Below are 20,948 nucleotides of genomic sequence, written 5' to 3' on the forward strand. Positions count from 1 at the left end.
GTCTTTGAAAATATAGAGGTGAGAAACTGGACAAAATGAACTTCAGATCAAGGTTTAAAAAGGACTTTAAAAAGACCTGTGGGCGCCTGGGTGGCTCAGTTGGTTAAGCGACTGCCTTCGGCTCAGGTCATGATCCTGGAGTCCCGGGATGGAGTCCCGCATGGGGCTCCCTGCTGGGCAGGGAGTCTGCTTCTCCCTCTGACCCTCCCCCCTCTCATGCTCTCTGTCTCTCATTCTCTCTCTCTCTCAAATAAATAAAATCTTTAAAAAAAAAAAAAAAAGGAATAGACTTGTGAGGGAGGGGACCTAGGCCTACCTGAACCCCACTTGGGTCTTACCGCTATCTCCATCATAACCCAGCCCCACATTCTTTATCCCCCTCTCTGTGCTCATCTACCCTAACCTGGCCACTCTCCTCTACCCTCCACCCAAACATTCCCAGTCAGAAAAAGAAAACACCAACCAAAATCAAAAATAGTGTTATTAATTCTGGTGTCTCCGAAGCACAAAAAAAAAAAAAAAAGAAAGAAAGAAAAAAAGAAACCACCCTTCCCACATTTCAGCCCCAGGTCCAGGCCAGGGGGCTGCCCCTGCAGGCAGTGCAGGCCCAGGGGCCAAGTCAAGTCAGTCCTGGCCTCGGGCTCGAAGCGGGACCAGCCCATGGGTTTGGCTTTTAGGGCCTGGCTGGGAAGCTGCCTGCCTCAGTTTGGGGAGCCCAGGCCCTGGACTAGGGATGAGAGATCAGGGATCAAGGTCAGAGATCTGGCCCACTTAGTTCTGATACTCTAGCTAAGGCAGCCAGAGGTGAGGATTCAGATGTGGAAGCCAAAGCCACTCAGTTCTGTGGTCCAGCAAAGGGGCCAGAGACCAGGGATCCAAGTTGCTGAATCCTGGGGCTGGGGCTGGGATCCAGAGGGTACCAGGCCGCTCAGTACTGATGCTCCAGCAGGGGCTGGGCGGCCGGGCTCTCGCGCTCCTCAGCAGGGGCAGGCCAGTCACCCAGGGTCCCAGTGGGTGTGCCACTCTCAGGAGCACTGCTGTCCAAGCAAGGAATGTCCTGGGCCGCCGCTCTGAGGGGCGAGGAGGCGTTGGTGCTGATATCCGGGCTGAGGCTGAGGTCTAGGGGCGCCTAGGAGAGGGGAGAGAGGTTGGTGGAAAAGCAGACCTGAGTAGCTCAGGACGCAAGCCTTCCACAGGACCCTTACCTGAGATTTGGGAGTGCCTCCTTTGGGGCTCCCTGAGGCTGGCTCTGCCTCAGAGCCCCCTAGCCCCTTCCGACCCCCCAGGCTCCACTTCCCACTGGGACCCTCAGAACTGAGGAGACCAGGGCCAGGGGGCCTTGAGGGCCGGGGACCCTCAGTGGGGGCGGGGGAAGCAGGGGCTGCTCCAGGGAGCCGAGGGGGCGGCCACTGCAGCAGAGGAGGGGGGCGCCCATCACCAGAGCCGCTCAGGGAAGGCCGAGGGCCCCAGCCTGGGCCGGGAGGGAGGGGTTGGTCGCCACTGCCTGTGGGAGACAGATAAGAGAGTCAAGATCTCCACGAGGCTGCTCTCGCCCACTGGCTCAGGCCGGCCTTGCCAGCTCACCTGCTGTGTTCTCAGGTGTGGGGTGTGCCAGGGGGGGGTTATTGCTGAGGGAGGTCAAGCCGCCGCCTCCGCCACAGTCCGAGTCGTCCACGTTCCCACCGCTGTTGCAGCCGGCACCACAGCCCTTATGGAGCCTGGGATGGGGGTGGCGGGGGGGGGACAGGTTGGCAGGGGGAGGGCCCGAGACTGCAGAGGCGCAAGTCCCCAGCTCTAGGACAAGCCAGCTAACATCGCTGAGCCCCAGGATCCCATCTCTAAGAGATTTTGCCATCTACTTTGCAGGGTCTTCTAAGAGAGGCATTATCGACGGCTCTGAAGGCGAAAGGCCACCTTCAACTGTGGGAGCGCAGCGTGAAGGCGGGTCAGCTCTGGGATGGTGTCGGCTCTGAGGGCCCAGGCCTGGCTCCAGCACTTCCTCACTCTGAGCCCTAGGAGGAAGTTGCTTCACCTCGCTGAGCCTCTGCTTCCCACTCCAGGACCTCAGCCCCGCGGGCTCAGGGCGGCGTGCAGGGCTCACCTCTCCCAGCTGTGCAGAAGCCAGCGGGCAATGGCACTCAGGCTGACGGGGCCGCCCCACAGTGCCCGCAGCTGGGGGTGGCTGCCGGCCAGCGAGGTGGTAAGGGGCGACACATAGATGGGGTAGCCCAGTGGCTGGTCACAGGAAGAATTGATCATGTTGCGGAGCGCCTGCTTGGCATTCTGGATACTGCCGCGTTCAGGGTTGCGGTTGCGCAGAAACACCAGCTCCTGCTGCTGCCCGGCCCACAGGCCGCGGACGCACTCGCGGTTCACCTGCGGGCGGCCACGCACAAGGGTCAGGGGGCCGGGCCGGGGGGCCGGCGGGGCGGGGAGGCCGGGGGCAGGCGTGGGGGGGGGGCCGGGGGGCCGGCGGGGCGGGGGAAGGGCCCTCCCTCCGCACCTTGATGACTCGGAAGCTGAGATGGCGCCGGTTGAGCATGATGATCTTGTACTCGTCGGAGGCGTCATCCAGGACGTGGCGCAGAGCCAGCAGTGAGGGTGTGTTGCTGAGGATGGCGCTGCGCCAGGCCGGGTCACCCTCATGCGAGATGACCAGGCGCTCCTCGTTGGCGGCGATGGCATCGTACAGGGCGGCCGGCTCCTCGTACTCATCTGGGGATGTGAAGTGGTCCTGCGGGGCCAACGGGATGGAGGCTGGGTCAGTGGCCCCTGCCCTGTGGAGGGGCTTCATCCCCCACAGGCCCACCCTACCTGGGCACACCTCTCCCCACCTGGTGAAGCTTGAGGGCCATGCGAACCCCGGGCGCCACCACACGATGAAGCAGGTCCATGTCAGCGAAGACCCACTCATCACGCGGGGAGGTGATGCGGAAGTCCCCCTTGAACAGGGCGTGCAGGCCGTAGAGGAAGGGCTCCAGGCTGGGGGAGAGAAGGAACAGGGGAGCGTGAAGGTTTCGGAGCTCTGGCGTTCCACACAGGGGTCTGAGCTGAGACCATTCTTCATGCTGGGCCTCTGCTTCCCCATCCTGACAAGGTTGGTCTCTGTCTAGGTCCCTCACGGGGTGGTGAGGAACGCACAAGGTCTAGAACTGGGAGGCGCCTTGCCCACAGGGAGGAGCCGCCCTTAAGGAAGGGCTGATGCGGTTCCTGGGGGCTGCTGGCCCAGAGCTCTTTGCGGAGAGGATAGAGGAAAACACAGGAGACCCGGCTGGACCTGTGGCGCTCACCTGGCAGACATGCTATGCGAGGCTGTCCCCAGGGCCCGTCGGCCCAGCACACACAGGCCAAAACACAGCGTGACCAGCGGCGAGTTCCAATCTTGGTCCACAGGCTGCAGCACAAGGACCCCGTCCCCAGAGCCCCACTCAGATCCAGGACAGGGAACTTGCGGTGGGGGCAAGGGCCCAGACCAAGGGAGGCTGAGAGCAAGAGGACCCGTACAGGGAAGGGAGAACTTGGGAGTGGGGCAGGGGGGGCAGCCCCAGGGTAGTGGGGACCGGACCTGGCTGCGCCGGGAGGCACAGTACTGGATCCACTCAAGGTGCACCGCACAGAAGGAAGGCAGTGAGAGGCCGGAGAGGCGAAGGTCATAGTCCTCATCCACACTCAGTGAGAAGGTGGGGTCCGAGTCAGCGTAGCCCGGCGCCCTCACGGGCCGCAGGGCTGCTGCGATGCCCTCATGATTGAGCCACGCCTCCAGCTTCGGTGAGCGGCTCACGTAGTAGATGATGCTCTGGGAGGAGAGGGCAGGCATCAGAGCTGGGGCCAGTGACTGGGGTCATGCCCTAGCCACGGAAGAGAAAGCACCAGGATGCGACCTAGGACACCCACCTCGTGTCTCCTCTGAGTTCCCTGAAGCTACACAGGCTAGTCTGCTCCCCTCTCCGAGGCCAGGGAGGAGAAGAGAGAAAGCTGCCAGGAAGCAGCCCCCCCTTAGTAAGCATCCCCTGGAAGGTTCTGCACTGTGGCAAGTGCTCGCCTGCTTGCTTCAGAAGATCCCCCATTTGTAAGACACTGAGGTTCAGAAAGACAGCAGACTTGCCTGAGGTTACACAGCAGGGCAGACTGAGCTAGGATTGGAGCCCCCAGGACCTTCCACACCATTCCGCTGTGGGATCCAGATCTCAGAGGCCTTGGAAGGTCAGGCTGAAGTAGTGGGGCTGCCTACAGGCCAGTGGGGCCTAAGTGCCTGTGGGTCCTGGGTCCCTTCAGGCAGCTGAGGTCTGACAGCCACGGGGCATTCCTCTCAGAAAAAAGGCAATGGCACGTAACCTGTGTCCAAAGTCAGAGGCTCCTGTACCCTTTCAGGGGATGCTTGTTGCTGAACAGGGGTTTGAGCCAACGGAGAAGAGCTTCTGGAAGGCAGACGGGCAGGACGAATGGGCAGTGTGAGGCTGGCAGTTGGCAACCAGGAAGGTTACTGGGATTCCATGTGCCACCCTGGGATGGAGCCGATGGGGCTGGCCCCGTACCCGGGGACAGGGTGGGAAGTCCAGGGCTGGGGTGGGTACTGCAGCTGGCCACGAACAGAGGGCCCCCAGGCAGCAGGAGTAGGAACGTCCAGCAGGGTAGCTCTGGTGGGATACGCAGGCCCGAGAGGCTGTCCTCAACAGCTGCCACCCCCCACCAGGCACTGCCCCGGCAGCCCCAACTCACATGGCAGAGCATTCCCCAGGTCCTCCGGACACCCCTACCCTGCTCTGACCGTGCCCAGCCTGTGAGGCAGCTGTGGCCGTGGCCGGTGAGCTCCCCCACGGGGTGGCAAACTGGGCAGGGGCGGGGCTCATCTCGGCCTGCCAGCCCGGGCCTGGCTGGGTGCCTGGTGCACAGCCACGAGGCCGCGTTGGCCTTGAGCTGGGCTTGCGGGAAGCAGCAGGGTGACCTGCGTAAGGGCACTTCTCTGACAGTGGGGGAAGAAGGTGGACAGAACTGTGACCCCGGATGACCTGAGACTAGGAATGTCCCTGTCTGGACCACAGCATCTTTCTTGGTGAAGGTGAGGGGCGTGAGGCTCGCACACCCTTCGCTAGGGGTGGCTGCGTGGACGGGAAAAACAACAGAGGAATTACAGCTTCTCTGGTGTGTGCCACAGATGGGATGTCCACGGAGACAAGAGGACAGCTAGGAGGTGCAGAGGCCTGCCCTAGAGAGAACCTCAGGTGAGCAGGCTTCCCTGGGCCCCAGCACGCCTCCCCCAACCCCGGCCCCGCACAGGGAGCCCCGGGGCAGCTGCTGAGGGCAGAGGGGACGTGGGCAGGAGCCGCCCTCACCTCACTGCCATGGTGCCCTTCCTCTGGGGGCCATCACTCCTGTCCGCTCGCAGAACTACAGTGACCCCTCCTCCTCAAGGGGATAAACTGAGGCACAGCAAAGGAGGTGACATCCCAAAGGAGGCTCCCCAGAACCCAGGCCAGGGCTCCCACTGGACCCCACACTGGGCCTCACAGCCCTCAGCACCGCCCGCGGGGGCTTGCAGCACCAGGCCCGGGCCTGGGTCTGAGCTCGGCTCCGCCACTTTCTCCTGATCCTGGGGCCTCAGGCTAATCACTTCGTTTCGTCAGCCAACTTCCACAGCTGAGACGTCGGGATCTCTCTCGAAGGGTGTGATGGGCTTCACCCAGCTCAGGAGTGGTGCCTGGCACAGAGCCTGCCCCCGGTAGTCACCACTGCTGGGCAGCCACGCCTATGGTTATCACTTACCACTGTTGGCAGCATCGTCCCTCTGTGCTGATGCGAGGGGGCGGGCTCCCGGGGGTCTAGAAGGCTGGCCTCAGCAGCTGCCCTTCCCAGGACCAGCAGCCCAGCGAGGGGATCCCTGCCCGCGCTGTCCACCTGCCCCCCGTACTCACTGTCCAAGGTGCATCTTCCAGAGGAGGGTGACAGCGAGCCCCGCCCCCCCCACGCCCCAATGTTGTAGCCACACACAAGCTGCCAGGGCCCCTGAGGCCTGCTGTCCCGTGGTGGGTGGCATCTTGGAGGATGCGTAAACTCTCGAAGGCCTCTGCTTCCCTTGGGCAAACCGGTTCCCAACCAACCAGAAGATGACACTCAGGATGCTCCCGGTCAGTGAGCGATCGTTAGCAGGGACCCCTGCTGCCCAGCCACCCGCCGGCTGTACCTTGACGTAGTAAGTGATGAGGATCTTGCGGAGATCAAAGACCTGCAGCATGGAGGCCGCGTTATTGTCGCTGATGCTGTAACCCTCCAGCACATACTTGCTGGCCGTCACCTCCCAGGCCAGCCAGCGCTGCCCGAAGGCGGCATTGAAGGACAGGACCCGCGGCAGGTGGCCGGGCTCACAGCAGCAGCAGCCCTCATCCTCCTCCACGCCCTCCGTGATGGCCTCGACCTCGCGCTGCTGGCAGTATGTACCTGCAGGTGCGCGGCGCCCAGTCAGGGGGCCACCGGGACCTCCCTGCCCGCCTTCCCCCTAGCAAGCGCCCAGGTCTTCACCGTTCCCTGCCTGGGGATGCCGGGAGCAACTGTTCCTAATGCACGACCCTTCCTCCTCCAGACTCCCAAAGGCCACGGCAAAGACTGAAACTCATAGAAGTGACCTGCTCAGGTTCACAGTACTCGTGAGCTGTGCCTCGAGCCCCTCTGTACCCTCAGAGGCCTCTTCCGAGGCTGACATCCAGCATGTGCGTCTTCCTGAGGGCAAAGAGCTACTAGCTCACCCACCAGGGACTTTACGTGGCACCCAACCTGAGCCAAGCCCAAGACCGAGAGCAGGTCAGGGGCAGCTGATGGGAGAACCCAGAGCTCCAGGCCCACGCTTCTGCCAGAACAGCCTGTTCGGTCCCTGTGGACCCAGAGTCAGGACAGGGACACGGCTTGGCCGAAGGAGACCCTGCCACCTCACCACTCATACTGGGAAACCCAGGCCTAGGGAGGAAGAGTGCCTTGTTCAAGGTCACCGCGCAAACCAGGGCAGGGCTGGACTAGAACCCAGCCCTCACACGCTAGGAAACGTCAGGCCCAGGCCCCGAGGCTCACCCCGGAACTCAAGGCCACGCAGCTGGAAGGTGACGAGGCCATTGCCGACTTCGATGAGGTGCACCAGGGCGTTGAGGTAGTCGGAGGCCAGGACAAAGCAGTCGCCGGGGCCATAGTTGCCCCAGCGGCCCAGCACCAGGTCCCCACACAGCGTGTGCTGCAGCGAGCGTGTCAAGTGCTCGTAGAAGATGGAGTTGAGGTTGTTGTCGTCAGCGCCTGAGACCCAGGACAGACAGACAAAGGGACAAAATGACGAGCGAGGCCCCCTCCCCAGGGAGGCGCTGCCCTAGAGGCCCCCGGGGGGCCGAGTACACACCGGGGTTCCGATCCAGCTGTGTGACCAGGCGGGTGTTGGAATGATCCACACGTTTAGTGCTGTTCAGACAGAATGACAAACACAGTCGGCCGACAGGTTCCAAAGAGGATCCCCGCCAGCCCACCACTGCGGCCTCGGAGCCCACACCCCTGTTCTCTGGGCAGATGCCATGAGAGTCCCATTTCACAGGGGGCCGAGGCTCCGGGACGTGAGGGGACTCCCCCAGGACCACACAGCCAGGAAGAACAGGGATGAGCCCGAGGCTTGGAGGATGGACTCAGGTTTTGCGCTCATCAGATCAGCCACCTGAAGCCCGCCATGCCCAAGCACTTGCATCCCTGCTGCGGCCTCTCTCTGCGCCCCGCCGGGGCTCCAAGCTCCCCTACCTTCCGAGGACCCTCTGGGTGACCCGCCTGCTCCCTCGAGACTCACTTGTAGTCGCGCTCCCAGAACTTGAGGGGCCGCGCGTAGGACATGATGAAGACGGCGCTGCCCAGCAGGGGGTTGAGTGGCGTGGAGAAAAGTGCCGAGAGCAGAGCTTGAACGAACAGCATGGCCGAGTCTGGGCACGAGTCAAGGAGGTGGCGGGCACACAGGACCCTCCCTAGCCTCCCTCACCACCCTTTAACTCTCATCAACCTGCCCCGCGTGCCCCCATCCAGGCCACTGTCCTCCCCGCACGCGCCCCCCCCCCCCCCCCCCGCGCCCAGGCCGCGGGCAGCAGGCTGGATATGAGGCACAGCAAAGGGCTGGGCAAAAGCGTGGAAAGCAGAGCCCCAGGTGATCTGCCAGGGCGCGATGTAGGTCAGCACAAAACGCAGCTTGTACAGCAGGTCCCACAGCTGGCAGGGTCGGAGAGGGAAAAGGAAAAGATACGCAGGTCACTCACAGAGGTGGGGTCAGCCAAGGACCCATGCAGAGCCTCAGGGCTACCCCAGTGGCTGCCCGTGTGGGAGTCAAGCTCAACATCACTCCCAGCCCTTTCTCTCTGGACCTGGCTCAAAGCACCTGTTATTGTTAGCAGACCCTCTAAGGGAGCGTTAGCCGACTATTGGCGGGACCACCCTGGGAGCTTCCTATTCTTGCCCCATTTTGCAGATGGGAAAGTTCGGAAAAAGCAGGGTAGGATGACAACTTGCTCAAGCCATAAGTCAGTGATGAGGCTGGGCCTCGACCATGATATTGAAAGTTGAGACGGGCCCCGCCCTCCGAGGGGGGCACAACTTGGATCCCTACCATCCTGGACCAGACCAGAAGCCAGACTAGAATGCCCATGTAAAAGAGAAAATGGCTCAGGGCCATGCTGGGGTCTCATGGCAGGCACCACCATAGGCCTCCGGTACAGTGTCAGGGAATGGCTCTTTGTTCAGTGATTCCCCCACTGAACCCCACACCAGGGGGTCCCACAGTGTGGCAGAGCAGTCTAGATCTATCCAGGCCCCAGAGGCTTTTGAAACTCAGCTCTTAACTGCTCCCCAGGGCTGTGGCCGGCCAAGGGGCAGAGCTCAGAGGCTGGTTTCCAGAGGACAAGGCCAAGTCTTGACCACCTAGTAACTGCTCACGAGGAAGGTGGTGAAGGGCCATGACTCCGAGAACAGGCAGCGAAGTCAGACAGACCTGGATTCAAGTCCTGGCTGGTCACCAATTCTCTGGGGGACCCGAGGCATGTCACTTTGGTGCTTTGAACCACAGCTTCCTCTGTGCCCCTGGGGCATGCACTGCAAAGGCCCACGGCGGGGCCGATGTGGGGCAGCAACTACAGGGCTGCAGGCCCCTGGGGAAGTTCTCCCCGCTGCCAACGCAGACATGTTCTGCTCCCGCCGCACAGCCTAGAGTCGGCAACGTGGCCGCCAACTCACCTTGCTGCAGAACAGGGACATGAGGAAGTAGTCGAGCAAAAAGCCCTGGGAGAGGCGTGGGTAGTCGAAGTGGAAGAGCAGGACAGTGAAGGCCAAGGTCAGGTACTGCTGGGGTGGGCAGCAGAAGGCTGAGCGCAACAGCTTCAGCCCAGCCACCGTCATCAGCAGCGCCCGGCAGCTGTGGATGAGGAACAGGCATTAGGTGGCAGGTGGGACTTGCGGGGGTGCGGAGGGGGTTGGGGCCCATCCCTCCCCGGCCCTGGCCTGGGCTCCGCCGAGCTGGGCCCTGCTCTTGTGGGCGAGGGATGCTCAGTCTCTGCTCTCTAAAGGGGTCCCCCTTTAGAGACACATCTGGGAGACACATCTGTTTTCAAAGAGGCAACTGTCTCAACAGAGAGCGTCAGGAGCTCGAGAACTGCTTTTGCTTGCTTGCTGGGGCAACTGAGGCAGGCGTCATTCCCTCTGTGGGCTTCGGTGTCCCACGTGTCCCATGGGAATGCAGACGGGGATGGTGGGGGGCGGGGGGGCGGTCCTCACTAGAGGCAGAACTTGTCCGGGTGGCTGACGACAGCATGGGCGTCCACCGTGAGGGCATTGAGCACCACGGCAGGGTAGATGAGGTACTTCTCGATGCACTGAAGGCTGGCATACAGCTTCTCAAACCACATCACCTGCGCAGCGCCTGCAACGGGAGGCAGGACTGCTGACCCTCCGTGCTCCCCTCCCACTGCTGGGCCAGGTCAGGTGCACGCCTGGAGGGGGCCTGGAGGGAAGGCAAACCACGGCTCTGCGGGTCCCCAGAGACTTTGTGGCAGCTCAAATGAGTGCGAGGAGGCCCGAGCAGGACATTCAGGGTCTCAGGGCACACGCCTTGCCCATTCTACTGTGTGGAAAAACAAACCTAATGAGGACATCCCCAATGCCCGCTGGAGCCAAGGCAGGCTGGGTGAGGCCCACACACACGGTGACCTCGAGCTACAGCCCCTTTATCACGGGTCACTGGCCCCCCGGCTTGAGCTGACTGTAGCCACGTGGGAACGCCGGCCCAGTGGGCAAAATCTTTCATCGCTTACGCAGAACAGGGCATGTGGAACTTCGTGTAACAGATCCAGGTGACAAACCCGAGGCTTAGAGGCGCTTTATCACACAGCCCAAATGAAAATCGGCCTGGCAGACCTAGTCTATGGGCAACCAGTCAATCCTTCCAGACGACAGAACCCTTTAGGGCCTTGGAATTCTATATCCTCCATCTCCCCAGAGAAAGCAAGAGGAGCAGAGAAAGAGCAGGGCGGGTAGCATGAGAGGCAAGCAGGGTCCTGGCCGGGGTGCAGCAGGCAGGACGGGAGGGCAGGCGGGGCTGCTGCGGGGCGTGCGCCTGGGGACCAGGGGCATGGGCAGAGGCTGCCCCCTGCTGGCACTCTGAGCTCTCACCAGGCTGCATGTACCCCGCCCCCCAACAGGGGCAGGAGGGGCGGAGGGACCCCAGCGCCCCGGGGCAGGCACTCACCGCGCACTTCATACTGGCTGTACTCAGACGGCTTCAGCACAGGCTGCGACAGGCAGAACCAGGGCAGCTGTTTGCGGAGCTGCGGCAGCAGGTAGTGCGTGAAGAAGCCCACGGCCCCGGCCAGCGCGTACAGCACGAAGCCCAGCACCGACTGCAAGAGGGGGAGGCCGGAGGCTCAGCCCAGGCGAGTGGGCCACGGAGCCCACGGGGCTGGGGCACGGGCCTGGGCGGAGAAGGACATGAGGCCATGGCGGCCAGGGGCCCTCAAGCTAAGCAGGCTCCTGCAAAGAGCGAGGGGGCAGGGGTGGCCCAGGCCACACGAACCTTCAGGGCGATGAAGACGGTGCTGGCGCTGACGGCGAAGGTGAGCACGGCAATCACCACACACATCACCAGGTCAGAGTGCAGGACCTCACGCTGCAAGGCCGGGACACACGAGTGTGGGTGTCCGCCAGCCCGGGGCCGACCGCACCCTGGCAGCCCTCCGCCCCGAGACTAGAACCCCACGCTCCAGCCTCTCACCACCGACTGGCGCATCTTGTCTGGCAGTGGGTCTGGGGGCTCAGCCCGAGCTGTCTCCAAGCTCCGCTCCTCCAGCTCGGGGAAGAGCTTGCTCCTGATCAGGGACCTGGGGTGGGTGAGAAAAGGCAGGGGCCCGGGTCTGCGGAAGCCGCCCCTCCTCCCGCGGGCTCCAGGGTCAGCTGGTGACAGGCACGTGCACAGATCCCCACCGCCAACTCTTGCCATGCACACTCACACAAACACACACATGCGCACGGACAGGCACATGCGGGCACCCACCAGAGCACAGTGGGGTCACTGCTCTGACGGCTCAGGTGGTAGGACAGTGCCACCAGGAGGCCACAGAAGACCGAGAAGAGGACAGGGACGTGCTGCTCCGGCCAAGGAGTCTGGGGAGAGAACCCATGCTGGTCAAGGGAGGCAAGGGTAAGCGTGGGGGGCGCTGGGGGGGTCCCCCCATGGGAGAAGCCACTGCTGGTCCCAATTCACAGTCCTGTCCCAATGACCCCCCTGGGCCTCAGCATGCCCCCCACCCCACAGGTCATCCCTACCTTGATGGCCCCAAGGCAGAAACCATAGAGCAGGGCAGCAGCGAGCAGGCTGCGGGACAGGCTGAAGACTGCCGTGAGCGGGCTGGTGGCAGCTGTGAGGGGGGAGAAAGAGCAGGTAAAGACCAACGCCTACCTGCTGGCATCCCACCTCACCCCCACCCCGCTGCCCCTCAATTCCCACAGGCTAACCGCCCTGGGACCCATCCCCAGCCCACTGCTGTCTGCTCCCTGAGCCCTGAGAGGTCCTCAGAGCTTCTGGCATTCTTGGGTTTAAACCCCTTGCTTGGGGGGAAGAGGGGGGAAGAGCTGGGCTCTTGAGATCCACAGTATAAACAGAAGAGAAAGATCAGCAAAAGGCTGGAGCCACATAACTAAGCCACAGCCCCTTCTGGGCCCCACGCTGCCTCCCGACCCCCAAGCCACCTATGGGCCCCATACCTGTGCCCCCGAAGCCATGCATATCTATCTGCTCCAGCAGGTACATGAGGCAAGTGTTGACCTGGGGCAGGAGGCCCAGGAGGAAGACGAACGGGAAGCACAAGGTAAACACTGTCAGGGAGGGAAAGCAAAGGTCCGGTCGGTCAGCCTGCAGGCCACCCCTTGGCCCGTCACCCTTGGGCCCTCACTCCCCCGGGCCACCTCAACGCTGCCCGATCTCACCGGTGGCCACGTCACGGGCACAGAAGAAGAAGGAGGCGGAGAAGAGCGTGAGGCCGTACAGGGAGACGGGGGGGAAGGGCTGAGCTGAGCCCAGGGCGTCCAGCAGCCAGATGAGCAGACAGCAGATACAGAAGTAGACAGGCCGGCTATATGCGATCACCCAGTTGTGGCCCTGGGGAGCAGGACGGTGAGGGGCCAGGTCTCCCCAGCTGACCACCCCGCACGCACGTCCACGCACACACACACAGGCTCATGCATGCTCCCGTGCCCTGCCCATGGCCCTGGATCCAAGATAGAAAGCCTGGCAGGGTGAGGGCAGCAGGACTGAGGATCTGAGGCCACAGGGGTGGTCAGGGAGCCCTGCCTCTCCCAGACCCCTCCACACCTGTCTCAGCCCCTACCCACGGCCCACGCCCGAGACTCGTGAGGAAAGGCACTGGTACTCACGTGCATGGGAGATGCCGCATCAGGCTGGACGCTCTGGAAGAGATAGCAGCTACGTTGGCAATGAGAGCCAGAGCCCAAGGGAGGGTCAGAGACCCCAGGACCTGCTCAGTTCCACCACCGGACTGTCAGGGGTGGCCAGGGCAGGACCCTACACCGTTCTGAGCCTCGGTTCTCTCATGGGTAAGATGGGAGGCTGACTACAGGGGATCTTAAGCACCTTCTCTGCTTTCGAGCTCACACCCCTCAAAACAGGTTGCGGGCATGGAGATATCTGGAAAGAGGTGGGCGAGGGAAGGAAACGCAAGGAGCAAGGCCTGACCTTCAGCAGGGAATACTGGCAGGAGGCGATGACCAAGCAGAACTGGAAGACCCAAATATCCGTGAAGAAGCCCTTGAGCAGCAACAGGTAGCCCAGGAAGGCGACGAGGCTGCTCAGGCCGATGCCGAGTATGTTCTCCACCAGCCCCCGAGTCCTGGAGAGACAGCAGGGTCAGGGCACACCCATCTCCTTCCCGGCTAGTGGGGCGAAGGCAGGTGGAGTGCGGAGGAGAGCAAGACCCAGCCACAAAGGCCCACTTCTGAGCCTGTGCCCAGAGCACCCCTCCTCCTCTAGATATGCGAACCTATCCCTTTCAAGGACGGGGCCGGGTGGCCCCTGCTCCCGGAAGCTGCCCCACTGCTGCCCTGCATCCCGATCTTCGCCCCTTCCAGACCCTGAGGCTCCAAGGGCCACCACTGAGGGGCTTGCCTGTCTGCGGCTCGTGCATGCCCAATCAAACAGGCCGTGCTATGCACACAGGCGGGGCCCGACACACGCCCACTGCAGTGCCAGGAGGAAATCCAGAGTGTGGGAAGCCGGGCCACAGGTTCTAGGCCCAAGCCATCCACGTAGATAACAAAAGTCATCTGACTTCCCTCTCTGGCTTCCTGGTCCTCAATTACCCCTAAGAAATGGGAAGACTCAGATAAAGCGTTTATGAGCTTTTTTAGGCGACAGCACTCAATTTCATCAACTCTTAACACTGAAGCAAACAAAAGCAACAGACTGGATGGGAACAGCTGGGAGCAGGGCTTTTGGACAGGGAGTAACTAGAGCACCATCCACTCGGCCACCTCTTTATACCCCAGAAGGACCTAGTCAAACCCCACCACAGACCTCAGCCCCTGAGGCACCTTCAGTGGCCCCCGCCATTAGGTTCTCTGATGCCGTGATGGGCTCCACACGTTTAGAGGGTCCGGAAGGCCCGGGGCCAGGCACTCACCGGTCCAGCAGGGCCAGGAGGGCCAGCCGCTCATAGCGCACGGATGTCCAGCGGCCAGGAAGCAGCCAGTACTTGTAGCTGTGCTGGGCCCGCGGCGGCGCCTCCTCCATCAGCGTCTGCTCCTGGGATTCGTGCAGGGAGTCCTGGTCCAGCAGGTCAAACTGCGGTCCCCACAGCCGCAGCCATCAGCCCCTCGCCCCCCAACACGGGCCACTGCCACCACTCCCCTTCCCGGTGCACACTGGCTTGTCAGCCATCTCCTCAGCACAGCACAGAAAGAAAGTCCCCGCCACCTAGTGGCCCTGTGGCCGGTCCTGCTGCTCCATCACAAAGGCGCGCTCCTCTCTCCAGGTCCCCGGGACATGGCTCAATGGCTGCTGGGGACTGCTGGGGCTGCCGAGGGCCAGAGTCGCCAGCGCCCACATCTGTCCTCCCCACTCAGGCAGCCTCTCCTGCCTCTTCCTGGGCTCAGTGAAGTCCACCTGTCCTTTGGGACCCAGTACAAATGGTACCGTCCTCCTGGACAGAGCCATCATGGGTCACTCTGACCACCCCACGCTGAACACATAGAGCACCAGCCCTGACGACAGGCCTGGGTGCCAACGGCCGTGTTGTGAGGCCCTAGGCAAGCTACTCAATCTCTTAGACTTTCATGTGCCCTTCATTCAGCAAATACTTAGGGGGCAAGCTATGGGCCTGGCCCTGTGCCAGGCCTTGGGGATACCATGCAGAGCCAAAGATGCACGGCCCCTGCCTCTGGATGTGGCCATCAGCTGTGTCAGGACCATGGTGCCCCTCCTGTGTGACAACTAAGGAGAATAAGTGCATCAGAAAGGGGCACGTGGGGCTTCTGGGCCCTGCATGTGTTCTGTGACCCTGAGCGTTAGGTGTGTGGGTGCCCCTTTTACCATAATTCTTTAAATTCTAGAGTCTGCGTCTTGCACGTCTTTAACGCTTCTGTTGTTCCTAGACTGACCGCGTAAATTATTATCCAAAGCGGGACGCTTTCAGAGTGAAACAGGAGGTTATGGTAACGAGCAGGGACAGACTGCCCGGAGCCATGCCACGCGCCCAGGCCCAGCACACGGAGCGCCAGGCCACGGCCGGGTAAGTTGACCTCTTCTGCGGGTTTCACCGCAGAGACCCGCCCTCCCCGCTCCCTGTGGGCCTCTCCAGAATAAAAAAGATACTCCATACACACTTGTTGAATAAATGAACGAACGACTCCCTGAGCCACAGAGACCCAGAGCCTGCACACCCAGGGCCAGCCATCAAAGGTCAGGACACAAACGCGGGCCCCCAGAGCCCTCACTTGAGCGGCCTGTCCCTCTCGGCACCTGGGCTCCGCAACCTGCCCTGCGCCCCCTGCCGCTGCGGCCCCTCCTACAGGTCCTTCCCTGACCACTGGCTCCTCACCTCCGGGATCTCCAGGGGCACACGGCGCACCTGCATGCCCTGCAGAACCACGGGCCTCGGCTGCAGCAGGTTCAGGCCACCCGCTGCCTCAGGGACATCGGCCGAGTGGAAGCTGGAGGAATGCGAGTGGCGGTCCCTGTAGGAACAGCAGCCATGAAGATCGGAGCCACTGGAGAGCCCCAGGACAGTGGTGGGACTAAGGCCAAAGTTAGGCCATAACTGGGGTTCTCAGGGGGCTGCTCAGATATCCAAGAGGATCACAGAGGATCCAGAGGAAGCCAGTGGCAGAAGCGCCTGCCTCCCAGGCCCTGGGCTTCCTGGAAGCCTCCTGCCCAGAAATGTCACGTTCCTACAGTGTCAAAGGATCCCCATACGCCTGCCCTTTGCTGCTTCCCCCTCTCTTCTCCTGAAGGTTCTGAGCCGTCCCTGCCCCAGCACAGCAAAGAAAATGAGAAAATCCCCAGAAACGGCAACCTGCCAGGCTGCTGGCCAGGAGAGCCCCAGCTTGGAGACTCACCAAGCTCCATTGGCTGCCTGCTCCCCCTGCTGCCCCACAGGGTTCTCGTAGCCGCCTCCAGCTAGGCCGAAGGTGTAGGAACGCCGCACACCTGGGCCAGGGGTATGGGACACAAGGCAGCACGTCAGGGACAGGGGCACCGAGGCCTCACCCACATGGACCACCCAGTGAGGAGTTCCCCTGGATGGCAGCCCAGCCCCTAGGAACCCCGAGCTGGGGAGGAGAGGGCCTGCAGGTCAGCCCGCCCTGGGTTCGGGTCCCTGTTCTGCCACTTGCTCAGCTGTGACTTCAGGCCGTGCCTCAGCTTCCTCACAGGCAGAGCAGAGATAATGAGGCCACCCACGTCCCAGAGAGACTGCAGGTTTGATGGCGGGCAGCACAGGGAAAGCAGTCACCACGGGCTGAGCGGGTGGTCCGTGGCCAACAGCGCGAGCACTGCCACTGGGACGACGAAGACCCTCAGCAGGAGGGAGAGGGGGTGTCGGGCCCCCGGAACTCGGGGAGGGGCTCACCGCTCTCGTCATAGAAGTAGTGCACGGCACCCTCGGACGTGTCATCAAAGGTGCAGGCCTCGTGCACGGTGGCGCCGGCCCGCGTGAGCAGCAGGGAGGAAGCGAAGTGCAGGGCGGAGGGCAGCGTCAGCGCCCGGGAGTGAGAGGCGGCCCGGCTGCGCTGAGCCTCCTGCAGGCTGCTGAGGAGGGGCCAGCCCGCGGGTCAGCGCCACTCAGAGCCGCCGGCCCCCGCCACCCCTCCGACCGACCGGCAGGGGCTCACCTGGGGGGCGAGCCCATGACAGAGGCTGGAGGGGTGGGGTTGCTGCCCGCATTGTGGCGCCTGCGGATGGCCTGAGTCCGCCGCACACTGCTCGTGCGGTCCCGCTTGCCAGTCTCGTCAGCTGCTGCCCAGGGAGAGGCCCCGTGCATAAGCCACAGAGGCTCGGACACAGCCTCAGACACGGGGGTGGGGGGGTGGGGGGGGCGCTGGCAGCTGCTCCTGATCAGGTCGGGCCTAATCCAACCGTGTCCTGCCTCCGGGGCCTAGCCAGGTCACCTAACCGCTTGTGCCTCAGTTTCCACATCTGGAAATAAGGACACGCTCTTGCCCTGCCCCGCTGGTGGCCCAGGAGAATGAATGTGGACGCTCGGAGTCCCCGATGCACGGGGCTCTGTGCTAACTGCAGGAGCTGGAGCCAGGTGTCTGAGATCTCCCAGCCCTGCTCATCTGAGGGGTTCAGCAGACATCACTCAACCACTCAGTCCACATCCACCTGCTGCCTAAGACAGAGGCCGAGCCAACTCTGACCAGCTCCACTCCAGCCTGGCCTTTGTCCAAACCCAAGCCTCTACCTAGCTCACCGCCCCCACGCCCCCAGCAGAGCGGGCACTCACCTCCCCCCACAGCACCTTCCTCTTGCAGCTCCCCCCGCCAGCCGGGCTGGTTGGCAGCGGGTCCCCTGTGGGCCTCAGCGGGCAGCAGAGCAGGCTCACCAGAAGCCAGCTCCACCCCCGCCTGGGCCTCCAGCTCAGCCTTGGAGCCGGCCAGGGGGGCCCTCAGGACATCGCCCCCGGCCCCATCCATGCTCAGCACGCGGGCATGCGTTTTGGCGCTGGCAGTACTAGGCGTCCGCTGGGTCCCGTAGGGCCGCTTGGGGGGCACGGCAGCCCCCTCCTCAGCCCCATGGGGGGCCCGTCGCTTCCGGGGTCCCCCTGCTGCACCGCGGGGGCTCTCGGGGGAATAGCAGGAAGTGGAAGAAGAGCTGTCAGTACTGTAGCGGCGCTGAGAGCGGAGGCTGGAGGCTGGGCTCAGCTCGCTGCCCTCGCTGGTGTCTTCGTCCTCAAAGAAGCCCCCACCTTCAAGCAGGGGCCGCCGAGGGGCACGGCCAGGCGGGGAGTGTCTTCGCATGGGGGGCCGCCGCTTGGTGGGCCGTAGCAAGGCCAAGTCCTTGGGCCGCACAACCAGGAGTGGCTCAGCTGGGCCCGGTGGCGTCCCTGCTCCTATGACTGTGTCAAAGGAACGCAGCGTGTCATCAGAGGGGACTCCGGCATCTGGTGATGCGGGCAGCTCAGCCTCAGACGGGGGGTCTGTGTCGCTGCCCTCGGGGGCTTGCCCACCGGGGGGGCTGTCCAGATGGGTTGAGTTGGTCTTCTCGCTCTTGAAGCTGCTCAACGTCTCCCTGTCAGTGCCACTGAAGCAGGAATCCGAGGAGCCCGCTTTCTGGGGCGTGGGCTCACCGGAGCCCCGCCGGTCCAGGGGCTGGTAGCCGCCTGCTCCCCGGCGTTGTTCCCGTCGACTGCTGGTCCTCACAAGGGCCCGCTCAGGCCGGGTCAGGGTCAGGAAGCTCTTGCTCAGCTCCTGGCTGAGGCTCCCCTTCAGAAGGGGGCTCATGGGAGTGTCGGCCACACTGCTCCCACTCCAGGGGGCTCCATCCCCAGCCAAGGGAGAACGTTCTGAAGAGTCTGTGCTGGGGAGAGAGGGGTCTGGGGCAGCCCCCGGGGGTGTCTGGGGAAGGTCTCCAACTATCAGAAAAAAGGAAGACAAGATGAGGAAAAGGCATGCTGCAAAAGGAACCAGCCACTAAGGGGATCCTGTGGCCACCACTTCCCCAGAGCCCAGCTGGGGCAGGACAACGAGAAGGCCCCATCCTGAAGGACAAAGAGAGCTCTGGGGAAGCAAAAGTTGGGGTGACTCGAAGACAAGATAGCCAGTCCTCCCCACAAGCCCCTGCCAGATCATGCCCACTCACTCAGTTTCTCCTGTGAGCTTAGCTTCAGCATCTCTCGATCCGCTGAGGTCACAATCACATTGTTGCTGCCCTGCTCACGCACCAGTTCCTTGATGTCTGCAACCATGGCCCCACAGGTGTCAGCAGGATTTCAAGACATCGGGGTGCCCTCTCATTCCACACAGCCAGCAGCCACCTACCTCTGAGGGGCCCAGAGTCCTCCATCCGGGGCAGCAGCTCCTGAGCAGACAAAGAGAGAAATGAAGGAACAGAGTAAGAAGTAGGCTCGGGACATACCCCAGTGGGGACAGGCTCCCAGGAGAGGAGTGGGACAGGCCGAGGGTAGGGACCACTCACCGAGACCTGGTTGAAGCCAAACACAGAATGCTGGGAGCTACAGCGTACCGGAGGTGTGGAACTCACTTTCCGAAACACTGTCATCTCCACACCAGGGTCCCTAGCAGTGAAGAAAAGCATCAACTTTCAGCTAACCTCCCCCTCCCTTGAGATTATATTTCCTTCGCTATCCCCAGCACTCCTCTCTTCTCAAGGGTCCTCTCACAAGTCTGGGGCTGACCACAGAACAGGTGCTCACCTGCTCCTGAAGTCAGTGTCCCTAAGGCTCCGAGGCTTAAGCCCAGGCACTAAGACCCCTTAATTCCCAACACAGCCCCTCCCCCACTCACCTGGGCAGACTGCTGTCCCCCTGCGCAGGCTCCTCCTCTGGCTCCCCCATGGTCGAGTTGCGCTTCTCCACAATCTCGCCCTGATCGAACATAGCATGTAGCCGATAGTTCACAGTCTTGATGGTAGTGAAGATGACAGCCACCACGAAGCAGTACACACCGGCCACCATCACGCTGGGGGGCAGGACCTGGAGGCAGCAGCAAGTCAGGTTCCTCCTCACGCAGCCCTGTCCCCTCTCCCCACGGGGTAGACCTACCACCACAGTCACAGCCAGCTTTCACAAATTCACAAGACCTCCTCACCCATCCCTTACAACTGGTACAAGGACCCTGTCAAGGGGTTCTATCCTCTCACTGGAGAGAAATCAATTGAGAGCCTCAAGGTCACCCAACCCAATTAAGGAATAATTTGGCCACTCCTCCATATACCCCACACTCTGCAGTGAGTCCTCTCTCCACCCCCACAGCGCCGAATCCCTGCCAGGTTGGCACCCCTCCGTGACATCTGCCCTCCCTTTCCCCGGCGGGAGTTACAGGTGGCGGCAGCATCTCACCATGTACAGCAAAAAAGGAAAGGTGAGCAGGAAGATCCAGACGTAAAGGTGGAAGCAGTTGGAGAAGGTGCTCTGGTGCGGGTCGAAGAACCAACCGCCAGTGAGCGAAGCCCACACCCCTTGGCGCAGGATCTGCAACACCTGCGACCCCATGGCCCCGCCGCTGCTGCGCGCGCCCCCCTCCCGGGACCCTCATGGGGGCGGCCGCTGGTCCATGCCCCGCCTGGTGCCCGAGGGCCCCGGGGCCCGGCCTCGCGCTCACGCCATGGCCTCCCCCAGCCGGGGAAAGGGGTCTGCCGGGCGAGGGGGCGGGCAGGGGGCGGGGCCGACCCGGGCAGTCAGCGGTGCGAGGCCTGGACGCGGGGGTGGAGCCTCATCAGGGGCGGGGTCCAGGCCCCCACCCCCGGCCCAGAACTGCTCCGAGGGGCCGAGCCGGTAGGCAAGCGCGGGGCACGGGCCGGACACCCGTCGGCGGCATCCAGAGATGGGCGTGGGGTGGGTGTTCCGAGGGTGCAGGCGACAGCTCCCTCGTCTCCGGCCCGGGGAGAGCCCCGGGACCCTGAGGTCCACTTCCGGGGTTACAGGTCACTCGCTTCGGTCTCAGCGCTCGCCCGACTACTGCGGGACCCGGCCCAAGGGGGAGGCCGGAAGGAGCAGCGAGCCGCCAGCCAGCAGTGGCGCATGCGCCCGACAGGCCTAGTTGGGACCCGGAAAAGGAAAAGTTGAAGGCAGAAAACCCGACGCACGCGCAGGAAGGTGGTAGAGCGCTAAGACGCGGGGGAGCCCTTAGGGCGTGCGCAGAGTCCCGGTCTAAAAGAAGAGAGGTCCAAAAGCGGTAGCGCTGGAACGCATGCGCACACTTAGGCGTTG

At 62.8% G+C, this 20,948-nt stretch overlaps 1 protein-coding gene across 8 annotated transcripts; it reads right to left on the reverse strand.

Annotated features, from left to right (window-relative positions):
* Positions 1-463: 463 nt before the first annotated feature.
* Positions 464-20,713, reverse strand: PCNX3 (pecanex 3). 8 transcript variants are annotated; one of them, XM_064576152.1, is made up of 35 exons: positions 20,079-20,710; positions 19,525-19,712; positions 19,196-19,295; positions 19,039-19,078; positions 18,860-18,955; positions 17,505-18,632; positions 16,891-17,011; positions 16,629-16,804; positions 16,117-16,207; positions 15,600-15,735; positions 14,184-14,344; positions 13,241-13,394; positions 12,922-12,954; positions 12,475-12,646; positions 12,253-12,363; positions 11,815-11,906; positions 11,543-11,652; positions 11,264-11,369; positions 11,066-11,158; positions 10,742-10,892; positions 9,772-9,916; positions 9,235-9,412; positions 8,108-8,217; positions 7,808-7,936; positions 7,376-7,434; positions 7,060-7,275; positions 6,182-6,435; positions 3,566-3,796; positions 3,291-3,394; positions 2,835-2,982; positions 2,504-2,734; positions 2,102-2,376; positions 1,585-1,718; positions 1,206-1,504; positions 464-1,129 (listed from the first exon to the last, which is right to left on the reverse strand). In XM_064576152.1, the coding sequence occupies exons 1-35, from the start codon at positions 20,229-20,231 to the stop codon at positions 929-931; spliced, it is 6,126 nt and encodes a 2,041-aa protein (XP_064432222.1). In that variant the 5' UTR covers positions 20,232-20,710; the 3' UTR covers positions 464-928. The 8 variants fall into 8 exon arrangements, with proteins under 8 accessions (XP_064432222.1, XP_054367817.1, XP_054367816.1 ...); XM_054511842.2 differs by having other exon boundaries at positions 16,629-16,807; XM_054511841.2 differs by having other exon boundaries at positions 16,891-17,014.
* Positions 20,714-20,948: the final 235 nt, after the last annotated feature.

Source organism: Mirounga angustirostris, unplaced genomic scaffold (genome assembly GCF_029215605.1).
Source record: "Mirounga angustirostris isolate CCGP_5_RB_7025 unplaced genomic scaffold, mMirAng1.0.hap1 SCAF_13, whole genome shotgun sequence".
Classification (NCBI taxonomy): Eukaryota; Metazoa; Chordata; class Mammalia; order Carnivora; family Phocidae; genus Mirounga; species Mirounga angustirostris.

Coding starts and splice junctions, on each gene's coding strand:
- PCNX3 (XM_054511840.2), bottom strand. CDS start 20,231: ATGGGGTCGCAGGTGTTGCAGATCCTGCGCCAAGGGGTGTGGGCTTCG. Junction 7,276..7,375: donor ACAGCTGGATCGGAACCCCG/GTGTGTACTCGG, acceptor CCTGGGTCTCAG/GCGCTGACGACAACAACCTC. Junction 2,377..2,503: donor TCAGCTTCCGAGTCATCAAG/GTGCGGAGGGAG, acceptor GGCCGCCCGCAG/GTGAACCGCGAGTGCGTCCG.